At 41.0% G+C, this 19,938-nt stretch overlaps 1 protein-coding gene across 2 annotated transcripts in view; it reads left to right on the top strand.

Moving 5' to 3' along the window:
- Window positions 1–10,600, top strand: part of ROR1 (receptor tyrosine kinase like orphan receptor 1) — a 400,273-nt gene extending 389,673 nt beyond the window's left edge. The window contains exon 9 of one of the 2 annotated variants that reach the window (XM_067006696.1): window positions 6,104–10,600. In XM_067006696.1, the coding sequence (XP_066862797.1) occupies window positions 6,104–7,531 (1,428 nt within the window). In that variant the 3' untranslated portion in view covers window positions 7,532–10,600. The remainder of the gene's footprint in view (window positions 1–6,103) is intronic. The other variant, XM_067006694.1, reaches the window with a different exon arrangement.
- Window positions 10,601–19,938: the final 9,338 nt, after the last annotated feature.

The following is a 19,938-nucleotide window of genomic DNA, read 5'->3' as shown; positions in this document are numbered from 1 at the left end:
CCTGTTACCCAAAATTACCCCCTAACTTCAGTAGGGCCTGCTTCATTATTCCTCTAATAGGGTGAGGACACATGCCACTGTGTGGGACCCACTCTTCTCCTACAGATACTTGTATACAGCTAGAATCGGCAAATGTGTATAGCAAAAGAAATTTGTAACAGGGCAGCAGTCTTGGGACATGAGGGATGGGAAAGGAACAAGTATAGGGGCAGCAAGGACTATAGGAGGAGGTTTGGGTCCATTGTAGAAACATGAACTTCAGTCCTTTTCTAGCACCTGCTGCTGGAGCCACCTTCCTGTCCAAGAGCACCGCCCTGAGCTCTGGTTCCCTCCACCCTCATGTGGCTCTGCTTTTCATCTGTGTGTCTGCTTCAAATTGGATTCAAAAGTAGAGCCACCAGTCATGCCCTGTTCATGTTAGAGGTGAAAAGTCACAGAGCGGGATCCGTGCTGCACGCCAATGTTGACGGCCATCACAGAATACTCATCTCATTTCCGGTGGTAATCACCCAGGAAAAGTGAGCAGGAAATGACAGCTTAGTCGCAAGCAGTGTCCTCCAGAGGAGGCATTTCAAGTGTATCATCACCTAAGGTGTAACTTCCCAGAGGTGGGAAGAGATAAAGTCACTGAGTCTGTCCGCCATATCCATCTGCCATCTACATAATTACAATTTTTAAAAACTACCCATGGTTCACTGCTTTCATACCTAAAGTTAATGGATCTAAAAGGGGCACACGTCTCTCACTCAGGTGAGAGAAGCCACCAACATCCGCCTTGCCTCTCTAGCAGCTGTTTAGACAGGACTGCAATACTCACATCGACTCACATCTAAGGACTCACATCTAAAATGTTCTCCCTTCATTTTCCTCCAGTGAAGAGCTCATTTAAACCTGAATACAGTTGTTCTTCAAAAATGTCTAGGGGAAGAAACACAATTGGATTTTAGAATAATGTATCAACTTCTACATCAACTTTGATTTTTCTCCCCCCCCAAAAAATTATATAATTTTTTAAACCTCACTGAGGCAGATGTGTGTTTACTTTGAGAAGTAAAAATGTTAACATTTAAACTGAAAGCCTGTTTCAGTTTTAAGGTACTTAATTGCCTTACAGCATATAATAAACGGAGCCCATCTTGTCATTCAACTAATGGAGGGAGTGATAAAGAGATAGGAGCCCAGGACCCTATTCATTCCAGTTTTCCTTTGTACTTGGTTTACTTTGGCATCGTGCCTCATGTGTATTTTACACTTCTTTACATTTTGTACATCCCTGTATGACAAATACTTGTCAAACAAAAACTAAACAGATTTATAACCCCTTAACTTGAAATGAGCCAAAATTGAACTGCCAAATCTTTATGACTTCATTTTCTTTCATAGTTTTCCACTACATTGGTTCAAGCAGACAAACCCCACTTGAGGTCAAGCAGAGGTCATTTCACTTTCATTACCAAAATATAATTTACAATATGCCAGACCTAAACAAGTTTAGCCTAAAGGGTCTGTATAATGTAAACCATCTGTTCCTCAACAATACAGCTAATTTCCTGCCGTCACTGTACAGTCTACTGACTGCTTCTTTAAGGGTTTTTATGATTTTTTAACTAGGTCAGGATTTATGTAAAATTTGAAAATGAGTCTATAGTTAAGACTCATTTGTACCAAATAACTTGAGCATTTAAAAACTGCAAATCACTGTGTAAATTGTTCCCCTGAAACCAAGCTCTGAGCAGTTTTTTTCTGGGTATTTCTATGCTGGCTGCTGCACAGGTGTTCCAAGGAAAGGTTTTTGTGAAATTGGTCATTTTGGTTACTTTCCGTGCTTTTTTTCCAAAGCAAATCCCCAAATTTGGTTCTGACTAGCTCTGGTGAACTATTCCTTCCTTCCGTCAGCTGGAGATGATTTGGGCTTCTATGCCGTCTGGCCCACCAGGTATTGGTGAGCTATGACAAGACACACTTTGGGTCAAAACATACTTTTTCATGTGTCTGAACAGAGAGAAAGAAGAACAATTATCATTCCACAGAGTGACCACACACTGAAGGCTGACCTCACAGCCCTGCAAGGTGTCAGGCCCCAGGCTGAGCCTCCAGAGACATGCTGTGTCCAACTGGGGTTGCCGGCCAGCCAGCTTCTCTGGTTTCAAACAGAAGGCCTTGTACACACAAGGGCAGCAATTTTGGCTCTCCTAAAAATTCTTGATACTCTTCTAAGCCTCTTTCTCCATCTGTAAAATGGCAAGAGTAAGAGTTCTTCTTCCAAAGGTGAATACCAGAGAACTAATTTTCTTACTTCAGTGTATGGGAATGCAGCCGGCTTTCTTAGCCGTGAAGCCCCAGGGGCCATGTGTCAGGCCAGCGCCAAGGTCCCGTCCACCTCCTCTTCTCGTCCAGTCCCCACCAGTTTGGCCTGCTTGCTTCCTTTCCCATCTGCCACCATCCACTCTTCCACATGGGTCTTTGTTCCATCCGCATATTCCAGAATCCTCAGAGGAGCAGACCCCAGGCCACTCAAATTCTTACCCACCCTCGGGTTCCAAAACAGAGTCTCTGTCATTTTTAAAGAATCTCTTTAAAAACCAGCAACTACAGGAGAACAGAGAAATATTAACAAGAAGAAATTTAAACAGTCGTTTTTTAAACATAGAATTATAGATGACTTTCTGGAGCTATTTAAGGCTGTAAATGGATCTAAATCATTTGTGTTGACTCCACTTTCTGGATTACTTCCCTAAGAAGGATAATAAAATTGATTTAAAGAGCACTTATTAGGTGGAAATTACTTTCATACATTGTTGCATTTAATCCCTACTGTAATTATGGAAGCTAGATATTATATTATTTTATAGATACGGAAATAGAGGTTCAGAAAAGTTAAGAAACTCACCCAAGGTCAGCCACCTGATATATAGGACTTATCCCACGGGGTTGTTATAGTAAATGAGTTAATATTTGTCAAGTGCTCAGAACAGTGTCTGGCGCATAGTAAGTGCTATATAAATATTAACTATTAATAATAGAAAGCGGCAGGTCCAAAATGCAAATTCAGATTTGTATGAGTCCAAAGGTTACATGGTTTGAATTACCCCACACTGCCTCTGGGTTAGCTTCAGCAGGGCAAGGGGGAAGAGTCCTAACGCCTCATTAGATCAGTCTAATATTCCTTGGGTTTAGTTCCTCATTTCCACTTTCCCTCAAAAGTAGTTTATTACTCAGTCCCTTACCCTTCTCTATCACCAAAAGCATGGGGGATCCTGTTTAGGTCAAAAAGTAAGTAATACCTACCATGCCATTCAAGGGACTTTCACATAAATTGGATTCATTTACATCATTAGGTAAAGTTCTGATGGTAATCCCTATCGTAATGTCATGTGGGAAAAATTCACTTTGGATTACTCTGGCCACGAAAGCACAATCAATCTGAGGGCTACAAGAGTTAAAAAGTAGGCTTGGTTACTCTTCCCATCACCTACGTTCTGTTCTCCCAGAGGAACTCCATAGCAACCACAAAATCCTCACCCTAGAAGCAAAAGGAAAAATAGTGAAGGAATTGTGATTGCAGAATAAATTTCCTGGATTCAATCAGATAGAAAGATGGGTCATATGATTTTAAATTATTCACTTTTTTGAATTGATAATATATTCACCTGGTTCATAAATTCAAAAGTATAAAAAAGCATAAAGTGAAAAATCTCCCACCTATGCCCCCCTCCTCCTAGTTCCTACCTCCATATCCTCCCAATAACCACTGCTGTTTCTTGAGTATCCTTTCAGAGTTTCTTTATGCCTATGGGAAGAAATATGAATATATTTATTCTTTTTCTCCTCTTTCACACAAAAGCACCATACAGCATTCACTGTTCTTTTGCTTTTTATTTTTAACTTAGTAGTAGGATTTTGGATATCAGTACATAGAAAGTGTACTCATTTGTTCTTACAACTGTATAATATTCTTACAAATGTATAATATTCTTTTTACTAGCTCCACCACAATTAATTTAATCAGTTTCCACTAAGTAGACATTTAGGTTATTTCTAATCTATTACAAACAATACATAATTAATAGGACTGTATTAATAAGCTTTAATTGCCTAAATGTTTAAAGCAGGAAGTTGCCATTACTTTCAGCAGAAGTAACTTTACTATAAGACATTTATAAATATAAACCCCATAAAATCTGCTTTAACAAATTAGTGAGACCTATACATGATAAGAAATATTATTTGCATGGAGGAATTAATGTTTCAAAATTCTCAGTTCTATTTTATCCTCTTAAGTGGGTATTGTGCTGCAAGTTTGTTTATACTTATAATTAGGTTAATGGGCATTTTGCCCTGCAAAAATTAGCCTAGAACAGAGCTAATCATCGTGAATTCTAGATTAGTAGAGTTTGGGTTAGAGAAAATTTTTAGTTAATTTTCTAAACTGTTGACTTAAACTGTGTACAGAGAGCTCTGAATTCCATATGTATTTGCAAAATTATCAGCTTCAATTGGGATACTCACAGCAGTACTTTTTTCTAAAAAATAAGGATTTAAAGTGCATTTAAAAGGATTATTTAAAATATCAGTTTAGGTACAAATGCATTGCTTTTATGACGTTTGCCCTAACAAATTAGATTAAATGTCAGGATAGATCGGAGGTGAATTTCAAAAAATAGTAAAAACACATGACATAATAGACGTTTACTGTCAAGATCAAATGTCACAATTTAATATTTATTTTCATTGTGAGCTAGATGCTTTCTCCTGTCTGTTTTCAGGTCAATCAGTAAATAACCCACTTGTAAAGCCATAGAGATAGTCAGTTGGTTCGAAAGGCAATAGTCCCCTTCAAAAACCTGAAATCTGGAGGTTTTTTAAGGGAGGTTTTTGAAGGGACCTGGAGGTCCAGTGGTTAAGACTTCACGCTCCCAATGCAGGGGGCGTGGGTTCAATCCCTGGTTGGGGAACTAAGATACCGCATGCCACACTGTGCGGCCAAAAACAAAAAATACTTGAAATCTGATTGAGAGGACAAAATATATTCATAAAAAGAGCAGCAATAGCAAGGTAATAATAGCTAAAAGTTAAATAGCCCTTACCATGTGCCAGACATCATACTGAACACTTGACAAATGTTAACTTACTAAAAGTTCACAAGAACCCTACGAGATAAGTACAATTATCATCCCATTTTATAGGTGAGGGAATTGAAGCACAGAGTGGTTAAATATTGTACCCAGGGTCACACAGCTGGTAAGTGGAGAGGGCAGGATTCCAATTTGAACTGTGGCTGCGGAGGTCAGCGTGTAGCCAGTCACCTCATTGCATCCTGCACGTAGTGGCATTCAGGAGGTAAAGTCAGAAGGACTCCAGAGGAGGCAAAGACCAGAGTGGTCAGGGAGAGTTTCACAGCAAGGATTCGATAAGTAGAGAGAAGCACATTCCAAACCTCCCCACCTCTACTATGAGCACCTCAGAAAAGTCTTTTGTTTTGGTTTCTCTGGCTTTTAGCTCAATATATACCTTAGAAATAGGAGAGCATTGGAAGAACAAAGGTATTAGGCAATATGCATGACATTTGCATGTGGACAATGAGGAGACCTATTCAACTAAAGTGATGCCATCATGTAGAGGTGTAGCAAGGGTAAGACCAGATCACAAACACTCTTAAGTGCCAGGCTAAGGATTAAAGCTGTATCCTCAGCAGCTTTGCTTCTCACACTCTAACATTCACCAAAATCACCTGGGGTCTTGTTAAATGCACATCCTGATTCCGTAGGTCCGAGGTGGGTCCAAGAGTCTGCACTTGTAGTGAGCTTCAAGTGACGCTGATGTTGCTCTTCCCAAGACCACTCTTTGAGTAGCAAGATTCTGGGTAACAGCAGGAAACCATTGTTGGAGCAGGGGGTGTGGATGGAGGGATAGGGGAGTGATGGACAAAAATCTGCCTATGCCTAAGTTGCAGCCAACAATTCTAAAGACTTCTAGGTATACAATGTTGTAATTAATTTGATGTACAGAACCTTTCTCAATATGCCTCACCCCTCCTTTCAGATGCCAGGATGTCTTGCCTTAGAAAATGTTTTAAACCACACTTTTCCTTTCTTGCATACAGAGCAAGGCTAAAGAGCTGCCTCTTTCTGCTGTACGTTTTATGGAAGAATTGGGTGAATGTGCCTTTGGAAAGATCTATAAGGGCCATCTCTATCTCCCAGGCATGGACCATGCTCAGTTAGTTGCTATAAAGACCTTGAAAGACTATAACAACCCCCAGCAATGGACAGAATTTCAACAGGAAGCCTCCCTGATGGCCGAACTACACCACCCCAATATTGTCTGCCTTCTAGGGGCTGTCACTCAGGAACAACCTGTGTGTATGCTTTTTGAGTATATGAATCAGGGGGATCTCCACGAGTTCCTCATCATGCGGTCCCCACATTCAGATGTTGGCTGTAGCAGTGATGAAGATGGGACTGTAAAATCCAGCCTGGATCATGGAGATTTTCTACACATTGCAATTCAGATTGCAGCCGGCATGGAATACCTGTCTAGCCACTTCTTTGTCCATAAGGACCTTGCAGCTCGCAATATTTTAATCGGAGAGCAACTTCACGTAAAGATTTCAGACCTTGGGCTTTCCAGAGAAATATACTCCGCTGATTACTACAGGGTGCAGAGTAAGTCCTTGCTGCCCATTCGCTGGATGCCCCCTGAAGCCATCATGTATGGCAAATTCTCTTCTGATTCAGATATCTGGTCTTTTGGGGTTGTCTTGTGGGAGATTTTCAGTTTTGGACTCCAGCCATATTATGGATTTAGTAACCAGGAAGTGATCGAGATGGTGAGAAAACGACAGCTGTTACCATGCTCCGAAGACTGCCCCCCCAGAATGTACAGCCTCATGACAGAGTGTTGGAATGAGATTCCTTCCAGGAGACCAAGATTTAAAGATATTCATGTCCGGCTTCGGTCCTGGGAGGGACTCTCAAGTCATACCAGCTCTACTACTCCTTCCGGAGGAAATGCCACCACGCAGACAACCTCCCTTAGTGCCAGCCCAGTGAGTAATCTCAGTAACCCCAGATATCCCAATTACATGTTCCCGAGCCAGGGTATTACACCACAGGGCCAGATTGCTGGTTTCATCAGCCCACCAATACCTCAGAACCAGCGATTTATCCCCATCAATGGATACCCAATACCTCCTGGATATGCAGCGTTTCCAGCAGCCCACTATCAGCCAACAGGTCCTCCCAGAGTGATTCAGCACTGCCCACCTCCCAAGAGCCGGTCCCCGAGCAGTGCCAGTGGGTCAACTAGTACTGGTCATGTGACCAGCCTGCCTTCATCAGGATCAAATCAGGAAGCAAATATTCCCTTACTACCACACATGTCAATTCCGAATCATCCCGGTGGAATGGGTATCACCGTTTTTGGCAACAAATCTCAAAAACCCTACAAAACAGACTCAAAGCAACCATCTTTGCTAGGAGACTCCAACATTCATGGACACACCGAATCTATGATTTCTGCAGAACTGTAAAATGCACAACTTTTGTAAATGTGGTATACAGGAAAAACTAGAAAGTCGTAGAAAAGATTTATATTCAAATGTTTTTATTGAAGTAAGGTTCTCATTTAGCAGACATTGCAACAAGTATCTTCTGTGAAGTTTAACTGTGTCTTACCAACCAGGGCAAACACCAGCCAGAAAAAAAGCATTGTGGGATTAACACTCCATCAGGGTGTAGGCCATGCCACTGGGATTGGTGCATCTGGTTTCAAGTACTGAAAACTGCAAACCAGTGAAGAGGAAACGAACCTTATGACTAAGTATCAAACCAAAAAGGAAAGTCAAATGGTGCTTTGTGTATTCACCTTTGGCTGCCATGACTGTTCTCTCCCCAAAATGTATATACCATAGCATTTGTCTACCTGCTGTCTTTTCTTCAGGACAGATGTTCAGGAATTATGTTGATTCAGTTTAGACTCTATGCATGTTTGTATGGAAGTGATGTTCAGAATCAGTGAGGAAACTTTAGGCCAGATTTAAAATCCCAGGTGGAAACGAGCCATAAGTGTAAGTTTCCCTGAAGCCTTCTACACAGTGGGGCTTCTTTGGGAACGTGAGAAGTGTGCCTCTTTGTGAGTCTCCTCTGTTGATCATGAAGGCTTTTTCTACAGTGTGTTTACACAAGCCCTTGAAATAACGTAGGGCATCAGATCATAACAAGGCTAGATGTGGATGTTGAAATTGACCGCTGGTTGATAGTTCACTGTGTTGCATTAGAAATGAGGCACCAAAGGCAGCACGGTCAGGAAAATGGCCCCTTGGCCTAGATCAGCATCCATGGGAAAGGAACAAGAGTTCCCATGGGGACAGCCTCACAGGAGCTTCCCTGGACCAATAACATTGAAGAATAGAGGTGTGGCTACAGACCAGCCCATCCATGCTTGCATCTTCCTGCTTATGAGCCGTCTAAGGTATGGGGGTGCATATGATCAGTGGACTCTGGGGAAGGAGGAAACTCTCTGACACCAATATGTAGTTAATTTAAAGTTTCTCTCACTTTTTTTTTTTTTTTTTTCTGATCTGGAAATGTTCACAGATTTTATTCTAGCACCAAGAGTTATGACAATGTATTCATAGTGTTAGTTGGAATCCAAAGACTATGAATTCTATTTGCAAAATATTACAGTATTTTTAAAAAACAAGTACTGAGTTCTCACTTCAAAGATTACCATGAACTGAAATTTTTAAGCTGTTAACTAGAAGCAACATGATCATTTTTGCCTTAGTTAGAAGGAAGGAAGGTATCAAATGTGCATCTCATGCCTTACCTGCTAGCCATCTTCTGCCAAGTTTAGAATTCTTATGGGTTTCAAGTTCTATATAGAAAGGAATGTTATGATTGATTTTTCTCTTGTTAAAAGAATAACTCATTTATTCTAAGAGCAATGTCTCAAAAGTCTCATTTTTTAATTTTACAGCTGAAGAGACTTATAAAGAGACTTACAGGATATAAAGTAATTCCTGGAAATGATATTTGATGAGGAGAATGTAAGAGACTTAGAAGCACATTGACATTTCAATTTTGTAAAACAAAACATTCAATTAGGATGAGAAATCAAAGCAATATGTTTACCAAAATGTGTTGCAATTTTCCCAAACACTGAATCTTCAGACAACAAATGTGGACTTATAGGTACTGTGAACACAAAGAATTGGCTATATTCAGATTTATTCAGAAATAAATTAAGACATATTTTTATGGCATAAATAAGCTGATTCAGAAGTTACATTTCTTAACTTTAGGTAGAGGAGAATATTTGTATCCTTTTGTTGCTATGCAACTGTTTAATGATGAAGATTCAAACCACAGTTTTGTATATCATAGGACAATCAATTGTTTTCCAAGAATATTTATTATTTTAAGTAAACGCAATTTCAGTGAACCTGAGTTTTTCTAGGAGTCCCTTAAAGGGAAAGTAGCATTCCATGAGCCAGTAAGATATCTACTCTGGAAAAACATTACTATGGGTAAAAAATAAATTCAAATTAGTTTTTTATAAAGAACTATAACATTTATTTTAAACATTTTATAATTACTGAAGTCATTAAGGTAAGCAAACTAAATTTCAAAACCACTTGTAATAATGTATTTTATAATAGCACTGTGATACTACATAACACAGTCCCTTTTGTATTAAAATAGTATTTTTTTCATAGACCGAAAAATATCTTTTGCTTTGTGGACAATGTTTTGTAAGATGACTTTATTTTCAGATCTTTTCTCTTTTTTGCACAAAACTATGTTTATGGTTTGTATCACAGAAGTGAAATATATCTCTGCATTTTTATATCTGGTCTGTTTCCTTGTTTCCTTTGTTTGTTTTTAACTCGATATAGATTTTCTTCAAATATATAATGGCAGTATTCAGATATCTCGCCCTATCATATCTTTCCTTATTTTCACTGCATGCATTTAATCACTGTATTACTTAATGTTTGATTTGTTATTATGGGCATTTCAAATAGACAAGCATGGAATTGTAATGACAAGAAGCTTATTTTATATTGAGGATATATGCATTTGTATTTCACACACCAGAGACGATATTAAACACTGATTATTTTATGCTGCTGTTTATTAAAAATGTTTACCATAAAATATTATTTCCTGAATATTGCTATCATGGAGGTATTTGGGAACTTTAATATTATCTCTCCTAATGTTTGACATTTCATAGAAAGAGGAATCATAATTCCTACTTACTGCTATTTCATTGAAATGATTATTTTTAAGTAAGCTTTTAAAATAGACTTGGACATTCTTTTGCTAGTGACCATAGGTGGAAGGCAGAATCCGAATGACTTTATGACCATATATCACCCACCTATATATGGCAAGATTCTAATTTTTAAAGTCAAAATAATATATTGAATAATTACTTGACAATCAAATGTAATGTGAAAATTGGTTTTTAAAGTTGCATCTTTTTCTGCCTTGATGTTTCCATGTGAACTTAGACATCAAAAATCATCTTAGAATTCTGAAGAAGAAAAAGCTGTGTACATCTTATGTTCAACTTAGACTCCAACCATATTGATAAAATAAAAGAAATGTGGCCATTTAATTGTCACAGCTTATCTTTATGACCTTATTTGCCCAAAAGAAAGAGCTCCCCATCTGGCGATTAATACACACTGTCAAGGAAAATGAGTATCATTATGAAAGTTCAAAGAACTTGTCCATTTCTGCTATTTAATACAGAAGGGGATACAATAAAACCTTCAGGGCCTTATCCATCTGTTTTAGGTACAGCTCTTGTCACCGCCTCAGCGATCAAACTCAATAAAGCAATCACTTCACATGGCAGTGAGATCGGTGTCAGGCTGGGTTTCTCCCTCTCATTTGAATTCCTCAATCTTCCCTTCACTCCCATTTCCTTCTTATGTCTCCAGGCTCTTCCCCTCCCACCATCCCCAATTCCTTCAACTCTATGATTGGGGCCTTACCCTTAATTACTTAATCACCAACATCTGCAGGCTCACAGCACCACCTCGGATAATACCTCCTACAAACCACTCAATACTGATTAAAGATGGGCTCTATTATCTACACACCTTCAAAGATGGTTACCTATCTCAGGGTTTCTCAAAGTGTGGTCCTCAGACCAGCAGATCTGGGACTTGTTAGACATGCAGATTCTCAGGCCTCACTTCAAAGTACTGAATCAGAAATTCTGGGGTGGGATCCAGCAATAAGTGAGAATTACAGGACAGCCTAAAGGCCTGGGGGTGGAAGGTGGGAGGATGGTCATTTACATCCTCAGCAATGTGTATATAAACATTTAAGAACATTTCAGCCACTTTAATCCCCTTAAAGGTAGTCAAGTTTTACTTCATCAAAAATTCAACACTAAAAACTTTTGCATTAACCATTTGGCAATTGGTTATATTTTCTGTCGTTGTTCACTTGGATAGAAAAGTAACAGCACCTAGATTTGCCAAGAATACACTCCTTGTCTAGTTCACTCAAGACCACGTTCTTGGAAGGTGACCAAAAGCATTTTCTTTCATATGGACAAACTCAAAAGAGTTGGTCTCTTAGTGTACCTTTTTTTTTTTGACTCCTTGCATTGCTGATTAACACAACTAAAGGAACTCTCCTCTGCTTTGCAACTTGAGGTCAAGGATAGGCAAGTCTTTCTTGGGAGGGGGAAAGGCCCAACTCCCAGTAAGTATCAAGCAGAAGCAGCTGCAGAGGCTGCCCGCCTCCCCTGAGCTTCCTGTGACAACCTGAGCCAGTTGGCTGTGTGCGGTCACCTGTGGCTGGTCCCACTGTGTTCCTTTGCCAGCTGCAGTCTGTCAGTCCCCACCGGCTGGCCTTGAGTGCTCCTCTGCTGCGCTGTGCTCCCCTCTGCTTCTGGAGGGCGGAAAGCTCTGGAGGAGGTACGAGAGGTAAAGCTCAGACTCTTAATTTATAGAGCATTTTTTTCAACCAAGAGTTCAAATGCTAAGGAGGAAATGCTGTATTAGAAGAGCAGAGGCGATGAGGGAGCACACACGTAAGAGGAAAAGTTTTGCAGCTACAAGATGACTGCGCCTGAAGTTTGTTACCGTAAATGCCCAGAGTATTAGGAAGCTGTTGACTCAGAGGAAAGAGAGCCTCACACACAAACCATCAAAGCACCCAAGGGCAGTGTAATCCTCTGGGAAATTAGGCTGGGGAGGCTTCAAACCATAGAGACGTACAGGGAGAAGGTCGGCTTCCATATTTATGACTACTTGAATTCTAGGCACCTATGAATTGCTTATTCACACAAGGACTATGACATTTGCTGACCAGGCCTCACATGACACTGATCCTCACCCAAGTGACCAGGCTAGTGGCTATTCTTATCCAAAAATGGTTAAATTAGGAGAAGGACTCCTAAGATCAGATAGGGGGTTACTGTACTTACATGTACTTACACTTGTTAAAAGGTCAATATCTCAAGAGGTCAGCATGCTGAAATAAGGGGATATTCAATTTGCAGGAAAGTGGTTCTAAAGGTCAATCTTCATGGACCTGTGTTTTTGAATGTAAATTCAAAGACACACACGAAACTACAGAACTGGCTGCACAAGGACATAGATTAATGCTCAAGCTCTCCATGGCCATAGAGGCACATGTAATTTGCATCAGAAATAGGTGGAGATCAGGCTCCATTCTATGACAGGTGTTCCTCAGCCATTGCACCCCCTTGGGCATTAGGGATGTAACTCCAGTTATCATTGGGGTCCATCCTGACACAGTTCCCTGAGAGGTTTCTTTTGAGTCTCTGCCCCTTAGAATCACTTGAAAGGAGCTGAAACTCCCCAATGGCATGATCTAGGTAGTTTACTAAGAGTCAACCTGATAAGACTAAAACTAATATTAAGGCAAAATGACAGTTTAGGACTGAATTGTACTTCCAGAATTCACTCTGGAAATGGAGTGTATTAGTCGTATTGGTCAGCCTGGCTGCAGTAATAACTGCAAAATCTCAGCAGCTTGCCTTGCAGGAGCCAATGTTCATTTCTCACTCACGTCAGTCAGCAGAGGTGGGTCAGCTGCTGTAGCTGCTCCCAGGTCCCTGCAGGACACACACTTCTCATGGCACAGGGAAAAGAGCAAGAGGCAGAACTGAAACAGTCACTCATAAAACTTGCACTCAGACATGCTCTATATCACGTCCACCTCTCACGTTCTCTTGGTCAACACAAATTCTGAGGCCAAAGCTGACCGTAGGACACAGATGAATCTTGACCTACTGAGAGGCACTGCAAACCACACCGTCACAGTCAGGGGCAAGGAGGTAGAACCTTCTTCCAGGGAAGAGGATGAATAGTTGGGAACAGTAACACAATCCCCAGCCCAGAGGAAGCCCTGAGTACATAGAGTCAGTATAGCAAACCCAGGGCACCAGCGCCCTTCTCTCTTGCGTTTGTGGCTAATCACTAACTGGTGCTCTTCCCAGCTGAGCTCAGATTTAGCCTTAACAGTTTCAACATACTGCTCTAGATAACCTACTAATTAGTCAACAATAGCACCAGGAATGAAACTTATTAGCCAGCCCTACTATAGGGCAATAGTTGCCAAACCCAGTCATTATCACACTTGTCTGGGGAGATTTTAAAAATTCTAAGTTCTCAAGACCACCCCAGAATGTGCCATAAAAGTGACCATAAAATCTATAAATTCCTCAGACATAGCATCCGACACTATACGTCCACCGCGTGCCCCCCCCCTTCATGGATCCTGGATGAGGAGAACGGCACAGGCACATGTACTTTTCAACAGCTCCTGCACCGTGATCCGGATGACCTTGAGTAAGTAAAGCAATCTCTACTTCCTTATCTGTAAAATGGTATAAATGTAGCATAGAGGTTAAGAGTAAAGGTTCTAATGTCAGACTGCCTGGGTTTAAATCTCCCCTTCACCTTTTGGTAACCATGTGAATTTACACAAGTTACTGAACTGCCGTTTCTTCATCTGAAAATGTATCCACTTCATAGAATTGAAGCGAAGTAACGTAAATGAGTTGCAGAGAAGAGTGCCTGACACAAAAGTTCTCAAAAACATAGTATATACAGTTTTATCCGTTTTCGCTAATACCTGTCTTTCAGAGTTGATATAAGCATTTAATGAGAACATATACAAATATATGAGAAGTATCTGGCACATAGGAGGTGCTCAAAAAGTGACAATGTTGCTATCATTATTCAATGTGTTTTAAACAATTTTTATAAGGCGATACATTATTTTCTAATGTGGTAAAATATTTAGAGCACAAATATCCTATTTAATTATTCATGCACATGCCATAACGTAGAACACTCAATACTGGTGCCAGTGAAGTGGGAGTGGGGCTTAACCCACGAATGTTTCATCATCTCCCTTCAAACCACCCCTAATAAACACACACTAAGTAAAAACAGCTTCAAGACACATCGCTAAGCTATCCGTAAACCATATGTCATCCCTTACACCCCCTCCAAGCTGATTGCCACCTCAAAGCTTCCCCCATGTTGAAATTCTGGAACTCCCTGGGGGGCAACTGAGAGCACTATGCAAAGGTATATTAAAACCTTGGTCCGCCTTTGTAGATATATATGTGAAAGAAGCCTAGAATAATTATATCCTTTAATCAGTCCCCTGCCCCCAACACGCACGCGCGCACACACACACACGCGCGCACACACACACACACACACACACTTAACAGTCACAGTTGTACTTAGATATTATGAAATGCAGTATCTCTCAGTGATTGGTGTTCCCATGTTGGGAACAAAGTGAAAGGAGACATGAATCTCCTAAAACACTTCAGCGCAAGTAAAGTACCCAAGCAGGCAATGCATCCCTTCATCACAGGCATCGCTAAAATCCTCTCCTGATGTAATTCTGGGCATGATGTTTCAGAGCTATGATTACGAGGTCTGGGCACCAGCCTGCCATGAAAAACAAATAGACACAAACGTTTAAACACCAACTCCAAAAACAAACAGTTGTTACCAAATTGTCTATACAACTCCCACCCTAAAAAGGTTCTTGAAGTCCAAGCTAGGATAGCCAGTGGTGCCAGTTTACCAGGGATTATGCCAGTTTTAGCCCTGAAAGTCCTTTTTCCTATGAATTCCCCCAGTCCCAGGCAAACCTGGACTCTGGGTCGCCCTAGCTAAAGCAAAGAAGGTGAAATTAAAACCAGCATGTATTGATTTTGAGTCCCCCTCTGTTAGGTAGACACAAATATAGATATAAATAGTGATCAAGGGGCCCCTACATCTCAGGTACCTGACAGGGAGAGACCAAATTATTTTACATCTAACACAATTCTGAAATCTGGGGGAGCCTGCAACTTCAACTTTACAAAGGGGAACCAAGTGTTTCTTTGAGCCTAGACTTTTATAAGCTAAAATAAAATTTTTAAATGAGAAATTTCAGGAATTCAAGTCACTGAACTATGCTGCCTACCTCTTTCTTCCTGTTTGATCTTTGAAGATTAGCATTCAGTATTTTTCATGACATTTATATTGAGGAAGGAATATAAGATTATTAAAAGCAGAGAAACTCAATATTGGGAACACACATCAAAAGGTCTTCAAGACAAAGAAGGGATCATATGATTTGAAACCAGAGTTACTAGAAGCATGTGTGCTGCACTTCATTTTCTAGTTAACAGTGTAACATACGTCAAAATATGATTTAAAACGCTTCTCACAGCTGAGCTGACATTTGGCGATCCTCAGCCTTCTTTTGCTCTTGAGGATGGGATGGGGGTTCAAGTCCAAATGAGGTTAACACTTTGTACTGGCATATATTCCTGGTGGATGAGAAAAACAGTCTTTTAGTTTAAGTAAAACGAAAACATCTGTTCCACTCCTGAGGGAAAGAATTGTTTTTAAAAAGAGGGGGAGGGGATTCTTGGTTGTTAAAGCTGGAGATGGCCTCAGTAACTTTGCAAGTGTTTAATAAAATAGACTGTCAGGTGCCTTGCTCACCAAGGATGATGAAAACTTGTGCATGAGCCTTGGTTCACTTCATTTTTCAGGATTTCATACCCATGTTATCCCCTAACCCTGTCTAAAGCCATATGTTAATGTCTATCAACTGGTCCCAAGTTCTTTCCACACTAAATCAGGTAAATCCAGCTCAGTAAGTGACTGACCTTGTGCCACAAAGCTTGTCTTAGTCAGTAGCTGTGCACTCTGGGTAAGAAGTAGTATGAGTTAGCTATTGCTGCATAACAAAATACCACAGACTTAATATCGTAAACCAATACCATTTATTAGCCCCCAACTCTCTAGGTCAGATCTTGGTATGGCACGACTGAATTGTCTGCTCAGGGTCTCACAAGTATTGGCCAGGTTATGTATGTTCTAATTTGAAGTTCAGGTCCTCTTCCAAGCTCATGTGTTTGTCCCACAATTCAGTTGCTATGGTTGTAGGACTGGGGCCCTGATTCTCTTGCTGGCTGTCAGCCAACAGCCACTCTCAGCTCCTAGAGGCTGCCCAAATTCCTTGCCTCCTGGCCCCTTCCAACAGAGGATCTCCCTCACCTGGAATCCCTCTCATGCTTTCAATTACTCACCTTAGGAAGAGCCCAGTCCCATTTAAGGGCTCACCAGATTAGGTCAGGCTCACCCAGGATAATCTCCCTTTCTTAAAGTCAACTATGCCACATAAGTCAACTTAATCACAGGAGAAAAATCCATCATATTCACAGTCCTGAGGATTATGCAGGGGGTGGAGCTCTTGGAGGTCATCTTAGAATTCTGCCTACCATAAGAAATATAATGCAACATTTCTCTTTTCAATCCTTTGTACTGTAGTGCATAGTTTCTTAAGCTTTTTACATCACAGGCTATTATTAAAATTAATTAATTCCATGGCCCCTGTTCTACCAAAAAAAAAAAAGTCTATGTGCACACATATACGCATAGATATACAGACACATACAAAGTTGTCCACAATTTCAGCCACCCTACCCACACCCTGAGAAGACAATCCACATTAAAACTCTGTAGATGGAGGCAGAATAAGCTGGAGAGATGAAGGGGATTCCTTGAAGTATTTTAAGCAGAGAATTACATGATCACATGTTTAGTTTAAAGAATTACTGTCAAGTTTTATGACAGGAAAGTGTGGAGACAGGGAATATAGTATAAAGATGTTCTGTGTTCTAGCAAGAGATCGCAAGGCTGTGTGCTTGGGCACTGGTGGTAAGGTGTGAGAAGAAGCTAGAAATGCAGCAGGTCTTGGTAAGTGATGAAATGTAAGTCATGAGGAAGAGGAGGAGTCAGAGCAAACTTCAAGTTTCCACTTGAGAAACTGGGTAAAACAAACAGGATAGAAGGCTGCTTGAGAGGATGGAAGGTAATGAGTTTATTTTTGGATATTTTGAGTTTGAAATGTCCTTGAGACAGCCTGGTGAGAACCAGGCAGCTGGGTATACTAGTCTGAAGTCCCAAGGAGAGGGCAAGGCTAGCAATAGATTTGAGGGGTCGTAGGAGAATATACCAGCTTGATTTTCACTGCACTAAAGTACCAAATGTATACCAATTTCTAAAACTTCAGAACAAAGAATGCTTTAATTTTATCTTTCTCTCTTACTTTAACATAATTTTTCTAGCGTAAAATTTTACACAGAAAACAAAGGAGTCTGCATTTATTATCACAATTTTCCCCTATCAGAGTAGAAGGAAGGACCACAGGGCCACCACAGTATCATCAAGAAACCTAGTTAATATCCCCAAATTGGGTCCATTACCTTCTCACAGAAGCAGCCCTTTCTTCACTTTCACCGTACATTGCCAGTCCTACATAACTCCAAGTGAAAATCTGATGGCCTCTGAAGGAGAGCCCCCCAAAATTCAATCTCAGGTCCTAGTTGATATTTTAATAGAAAAAAATCCTGTGTATTCAGTTCTATGAAACACAGAATCAAATCATTTTATTGTGCCAAATGTCAGTAAAGTTAAGATGTTGTTGGGAATTTCTAAGCTACCCTACCTAGACATGAAATTGACCACGGGAGCCTTCTAAATGGTCTCCTGCACAATCCATTCTCCACAAGGCAGCCAGAGTAACTTTGTAAATGTAAAGCAGAGCATGACACTCTCATGCTTAAAGCCATTCAATGATTCCCATTTCTATTCAAATAAAACTCAAACTTCGCACCCTGTAGGGCTCCATCCTAATCACATCTCCGCCATGTTTTCTCAGGCCCTCCCTGGTTCCCTTTTGAAGCCTAGCTTTTTCCTGACTGAGAACTATTGTGTTTTCCTCTTCCCGGAACTCTTTGCCCTCAACATTTCTTATAGCTGGCTCCTTCTCATCTTATCTTTCATGTATCACCTCAAAGTCCATTCCTGACCAAGGCCTTCCCTGACCACCATTTGTAACCCTTAACTACCTACTCTCTATCACATTACTGTTTTATTGTCTATATACACTTGTGATCTGAAATTATGATTTTTGTTTTGTACATTTGTTTTGGTTTTGTATATTTACTTACTGAATACTGGAGCCAAAAGGGCAGTCACTTCATCTTTATTGTTCCATAGCACATGAGAAGTGCTAAATAAATATTTGTGGAATGAATGAACTAATTGAACTGATGTCCTGTTTCCATAAAATTAGTAAATAAATAGTAAGAAAAAAAAAAGCACTCTGAGCAAGGATGCCAGTTTCTGTAGTTGACACTGTCAGATTAAAGCCTTTAAGTAGATCACAGTGGGCTGGAGAATGCAATGGGCAATTGTGATACAGCCTGATAAATACTAACAGGGTCCTCTAGGATCACAAGAAAGGAGCCTAATCTTGTCTTAGGGGATTCCATAAGGAATCATAGGCAAAGGTAAATCTGAACGATGAGTGAAGGAAAAATGTGGGGAGGAAAGATGGAAGGAACGTGGTAAATGTCTAGACAGAAGGGACAGCAGGTGCAAAACTCTCCGGCAAGAGATGGGAATCTGAGAAATTTTAAGAAGTTTCCTGTTGTGGAGCATTCTCCCAGAGTAACTGTAAGATTCGATGACATAATAAGGTATGCGAACGTATCGTGAACGCTAACGTGCCATATAAGTTATTATAAATAAGCGCAGACCTGCACTACTGGTCACTTATTACCTGATGGTTTCTGATATTCAAATAAAAAGAAAAGATTATTTCGGAGGACTTCGAGTGAAGGTTTCTCTGACTTACGGACTTACATGCTAGATCCTCTGACTTCACCCCTCCCCCCCCCGCCCCCCCAGCTGGGTAGGGTCCAAAGTTGGCGGACCTCGCTGGCGCACGGGACGCGGGGGTGGAGGGGGCCTCAACAACGGCTCTCATTGGCCTTTCAAACTGAACCGGTTGGACGATTGGCTGCGGAGGTTTCCAGAGGCCGCCCCACGTCGCTGATTGGATGAGAAGCGGCGAAGCTCCCACCTCCTTCACTCTAGTCCCCCTCGGTCCAGTTGCTTGGCAACCGATTGGCATCCTCCAGCCGGCCGAACCGGCACCCAGTTACTTACACCTGTGAAGCGGAGACAACAACCGGCTACGACCGCCCTACGCTTACGACTCTCACGCCCACTTCACGCACACGCAACACGGGAGGTCCCAGAAGCTCATCCAAGTTTGCCTTCAGATGGGCTGTGGGTTGGCCCTGCAGTGACACACCGCAGTTGAGAAAGTGCTCAAGTCTTCCTTCTGAAGTCCTCCTTCAGAAGAGTCAGAGGAGAAAAAAAGTCACTGTTATATGTCCAACTTAGAGCCACTTATCTTGGGAGCGCACAGCGTTCTGAGGCTCGGTCGAGAAAGCAAGTAACATGTCAGTTAACTAGGTGCGGGAAGGTGACCCATAACCTCAGACACCTGCCTCAGAGCGAACCCTAGGAGTGCGGGGACAAGTGCCAGACTCTGCTGCCTTATC

This window comes from Kogia breviceps, chromosome 1 (genome assembly GCF_026419965.1).
Source record: "Kogia breviceps isolate mKogBre1 chromosome 1, mKogBre1 haplotype 1, whole genome shotgun sequence".
Lineage (NCBI taxonomy): Eukaryota > Metazoa > Chordata > Mammalia > Artiodactyla > Physeteridae > Kogia > Kogia breviceps.
This window is presented reverse-complemented; position numbering and strand designations above follow the sequence as displayed.